The sequence below is a fragment of the Postia placenta genome (assembly GCF_002117355.1).
Source record: "Postia placenta MAD-698-R-SB12 unplaced genomic scaffold POSPLAscaffold_28, whole genome shotgun sequence".
Lineage (NCBI taxonomy): Eukaryota > Fungi > Basidiomycota > Agaricomycetes > Polyporales > Adustoporiaceae > Rhodonia > Rhodonia placenta.
Window position 1 is genome coordinate 15,009 of NW_020169859.1, and position 4,736 is coordinate 19,744.

A 4,736-nucleotide genomic window follows, 5' to 3' on the forward strand; every position below is an offset into this window, starting at 1 on the left:
GGGGGGGGGTTATTAGTAATTTATGATAATTTTTAATTAACTTTATTTAGGATTAGGCTTAAGCAGCCTAAGGCCTTTAGAATATTAGTGTAATTCAATAGCGTCTTTAATATATGAGCATGTTAGTATTACAAATACATAAGCTTGTATAAAAGATACTGCTAATTCTAGTCCCATTATAGCTAAAAATAGAGTAAATGGAATTAAAGTTAAAACTGCTACAATTAAGCTACCGCTAAACATTTGATATAAGAAAGTTGCTAATATTTTCATTAATGTGTGTCCAGCTACCATGTTTGCGAAAAGTCTTATTCCTAAAGAGAAAGCTCTTGCTAGGTATGAAACTAATTCGATTAAAACTAATAGAGGTACTAATGCTAGAGGTGTACCAGAAGGTACAAAATATGAGAAGAAGTGTAATTTATGAATAGATAAACCTAGAATTGTTACTGCAATTAGTATAGTGAAAGATAAACCAATTGACACCATTATTGATGTAGTTATTGTGAAAGAATATGGTATATTACCTGTTAAGTTAGCAATTAATATGAAAAAGAATAATGAGTATATAAATGGTAAGTATAGTTCTTTACCTAATTGTTCTCTTACCATTGAGTTTATACTTGCAAATACACTTTCTAGTGCTATAGACCATTTTGAAGGTACTAATTTAGTGTCATTATTAGCCATATAGTGTAATGATACTATTATAAATAATACTAATAATGAATATAAGGCTAGATTAGTTAAACTTATATTTAAATATCCTAAAATAGGTGCGTTTAATCCTAGTAAACTTGTTACTTCGAATTGTTCTAAGGGTGAATTTATTATATTATATTGTTGATTTCCGAACATTGTTATTTTTTTATTTTTTATAGATACTTTTTTTTGCTTATTTAGATTACAATATTTAATTAGAATATTTCCCTCCGGTACCCTCCCGCCAGGGGCATGGCGCGACCCGCATTCCCTGTCCTTTTTTTATTCTAAAAAAGGAAACAGGTTGCTGTATCTGGATAATTACCAGGGTAAGCGGCCTGCGGACGGTAATAGATTATATTTTATTTATAATTTTAGTTTTTTAGTTTTACTAAAAAATATTATTATTTAATATATCCTTATAAATTATAATAATATTATATTAAAGTAAAAACTGTAGTGGCGGAATAGAGGGGAGTCGAACCCCTAAGGGTGTTACCCGAACAATTAGCAATCGTTTTAACTTACCTATGTAAACTATTCCTTAAATATTTAATTAATTGATCTTTATCAGAATTGAACTGATACTTGCTACTTGAAAGGTAGCCGTACGACCTTTATACTAAAAGACCTCTTATATTTTAACATACAGGTATGTAACTCTTTTATAATATATAAAAATATAAAATATTTTATTAAAAGAGTATGTTTAATTTATTTTATTTAAATAATTATTTCATATGTTAGACACTATCTGAAATTTAATATTTATTGTATTAAAATGTTAGCCGCAGCTAAATATTTAGGAGCTGGATTAGCTTGCTCTGGTTTAATCGGAGCAGGAGCAGGAATAGGTTTAATCTTTTCTGCACTTATCGCTTCAACTGCTAGAAACCCTCAAATAAAAGGACAATTATTCAGTTATGCTATTTTAGGATTTGCTTTAGCAGAAGCTACTGGATTATTTTCATTGATGATTTGTTTCTTATTATTATATTCATAATGACAATATTAAAATTTTTACATACCCCCATTTTAAAAGTTATAAATAAAATTTATAAATTAAACTTTACAACTATTTGTAATAACTCTTTTTCTCTAAAATTACCCATCTTTTCTACTTATGCTAAAAAAACTTACTTAAATCCAATCTCACAGCGTTTGGATATTTTTAAAGATACTAAAGGTAAATCGGGTGTTTATTGTTGGATTAACTTGTTGAATGGTAAATACTACATTGGAAGCGGTGTTGAACTAAATAATAGATTAAACGACTATTTTCAAGATTGGTACTATAAAGATAGAGCAAATTTAGTAATTGTTAGAGCTATTCTTAAATATGGATTAGGAAATTTTGCATTAGTTATCTTAGATTTTACTGAAAATGAAGATACTTTATCTAGAGAACAATATTGGTTAGATGAACTTAAACCAGAATATAATATATTGAAAACAGCCGGCCGAAGGCCGTCTAAAGGTTTTAAACACTCAACTGAAAGTATAGAACTAATCAGACAGAAAGCTTTAGGACGAAAACATTCAGAAGAAGTAAGAAAAGCAATGAGCGACAACCGTAAAGGTGAAAATGGTTCATTTTTTGGTAAAACTCACTCAGAAGAGACTAAAGCAAACCTAAGATATATTGCTCTTAATCGAACTAACAAACCTCGACCTGGAATAGAAGTAGAAGTATTGGATTTAAAAACAAATCAAACAGTAATATACGATTCAATACGAGATGCGGTTAAAGGCTTAAATACTCACCTTAGTACTTTATTTAGAAGAGAACAAAAAGATATTAAAAAACCATTTAGAGGTAGATATGTTATTACAATTAAACGCTCTTAATCTTAAAAAAGAAAAAGTAAATTATAATTATAAATTTTATTCCTTTTTAATGTTGCATTATTATTTTAAATAATAAAAATTAATCAGATTGTTCTCTTTAATGATTGCATTCTTATTATTATACTCATAATTAATTTTTTATTTTAACCACACCACTAGATAAAAGTATAGTTAGATACAGGTGGCCTGACCAAACCGAGGCCGCGAGGCAGCCTGTCCTTTTTATTGTTTTTTTAATTAAAAACACAGAAAAAACAAAAGGAATAAGGGGAAAGGGAAAGGGTAGCTTTGGCGGTAAAGATAATTAGTAAGTTTGTTATAATTTACCTTTATACCTCCTTATATATTACTCTTCGCTAGCTCTCCTTTGGGTTAATTTAAAAAAGGAAGAGCGGAGGAGCGGAGGGATAATTATTTAATCTTTATTTATATTTATAATTTTTATAATGATACTAACTGTAATAAATATATTATTATTATATATTTTTAATTAATAAATAAATATTATTTTTACGAGCCCTTCCAGATTCGAACTGGGACCACCCTAATCGACAACTAGGTACTCTACCAATTAAGCTAAGGGCCCTAAATTTAAAAGAGTTATAAAAAATTTAAAATTTAATAACTCTTTTAAATAATATATATAGTATATACTATTTATATTATATATTATATAATATTTATTAAATTATTTTTATTTTTAATTTAAAGGGCGTAGTATTAATTGGTTAGTATGGCGATCTCCAAAATCACTGGTAGGTGTTCGAATCACCTCGCTCTTGTTATTTAAAGCTGACTGAGACAGCCTTGACTTACGCTTAAAGTAGTAAATTGTTTCCCTTCCCCTCCCCTCTTCCTTTACTCCTTTTGTTTATAAAAAAACAGTTTATTGACAGGGATCGGGCGGGGGGGTATATTACGGCCCATGCTCAGTTTTTCCTTACCTCTATGATAGGATAATCGAATTTTGAATTTTTAAATTTGTGTCTATAATATCAGGTTGCGCCATAGAACGTCTTTTTATTTAACCATATTCTTCCCTTTTTTAAAATATTATTTCTTTATTTATTTACATTTCTTAACCTAATTTTATATTTAGTGCAGCTGTGATTTATTTGACTAGTTCTTAAATTAAATAAATACACAAGAAAATAGACATATATTTTAATTTTATCTTGATTTCCCCCTTCATTTATGAAGTAGTTAAGAGCACTACTTTATATCTTATTTACTTTATAATAACTAATTTATAGTGATATATTTAAATATTTCTCTTCTAAATTTATAAAAACAAAAAAAATTAAAATGAACGAAAAAAATAAAACATTATCTCAAAGAATTTGGTTTGGTATTAAATCAGGTTGGGATTTACCAATCTTACCAGATCATCTAATAAAATTAGAGAGAGAAAATATATATATAAAAATATTAAGAATAATAGGTCCTTTAAGTATTTTTATTATTATAATAGGTTTAAGTAAACAATTTAATCCAATAATATATTATATAAATTATATGGTATCATTTTTATATATTATATATAAATATATTATTGCTTATTTTGCTGTAAAACAATGGTTTCATTATCTATTAACTGGTAAATTTATAGTTAGAAATTCACCAGTAGATATATTCGTAACTTTGTTAAAAGGTAGTGTAGCTGGTGTAAGAACTGTGGGTAAAATCACTATTGGTACTGGTATGACTTATGCTTTATGTCATGAACTAGATGATCGTCTTGTGGAAAATGGTAAAGCACCCTATTTCATTCCTAAATTACAAAATGCTATCCGTCAGACAGGTTTAGACAATGCAATGAATATGTTTTTAGTTTCTTTGGGTATTACAGATGTGGTACAGCCTGTTTCTCCAATTTACAATAGATTTAAAGAATTAAATGATGTTGAAATAACAGAATTTGAAACAAGTACAGGTTTATCTTATAAAGAAGGATTAAGAGTAATGGATTATTTTGAACAAAAAAAAAAATGGTAAAGAAATTACTCAAGGAGTTCAAGAATTACTAGATAAAAATGATCCATTTGATAATAAAAATTAATATATAATATATATATATACCCCCCCGGTCGGGAGAAGAAGCCCGATCAGTACTAATAATTTATTAAATATTAATCACCATAAAATAGATTTTTTTAAAAATCTTCAATTATTACCGGTCCCAAAGG

The 4,736-nt window shown here is 27.5% G+C and overlaps 3 protein-coding genes, 1 non-coding gene and 2 pseudogenes across 6 annotated transcripts; 3 read left to right on the forward strand and 3 right to left on the reverse strand.

Annotated features, from left to right (window-relative positions):
- Positions 1-84: 84 nt before the first annotated feature.
- On the reverse strand, positions 85-858 carry POSPLADRAFT_1160908 (hypothetical protein; the record flags this gene model as incomplete). Its single annotated transcript, XM_024487617.1, has 1 exon — positions 85-858. The coding sequence occupies one exon, from the start codon at positions 856-858 to the stop codon at positions 85-87; it is 774 nt and encodes a 257-aa protein (XP_024332925.1).
- A 405-nt stretch (positions 859-1,263) lies between these two features.
- POSPLADRAFT_t171 lies at positions 1,264-1,334 on the reverse strand (annotated as a pseudogene). Its single transcript has one exon. The product of its transcript is annotated as a tRNA-OTHER (tRNA).
- Positions 1,335-1,483: 149 nt separating this feature from the next.
- POSPLADRAFT_1160906 (hypothetical protein) lies at positions 1,484-1,705 on the forward strand (the record flags this gene model as incomplete). Its single annotated transcript, XM_024487616.1, has 1 exon — positions 1,484-1,705. One exon carries the CDS (start codon positions 1,484-1,486, stop codon positions 1,703-1,705), a length of 222 nt encoding a protein of 73 aa, XP_024332926.1.
- POSPLADRAFT_1050901 (hypothetical protein) lies at positions 1,705-3,796 on the forward strand (the record flags this gene model as incomplete). The annotated part of the gene is made up of 3 exons (XM_024480095.1): positions 1,705-1,743; positions 1,861-2,518; positions 3,759-3,796. 3 exons carry the CDS (start codon positions 1,705-1,707, stop codon positions 3,794-3,796), a joined length of 735 nt encoding a protein of 244 aa, XP_024332927.1.
- On the reverse strand, positions 3,064-3,136 carry POSPLADRAFT_t170. The gene has a single exon. It is a non-coding gene; the product is annotated as a tRNA-Asp (tRNA).
- On the forward strand, positions 3,259-3,332 carry POSPLADRAFT_t169 (annotated as a pseudogene). The gene has a single exon. The product of its transcript is annotated as a tRNA-OTHER (tRNA).
- Positions 3,797-4,736: the final 940 nt, after the last annotated feature.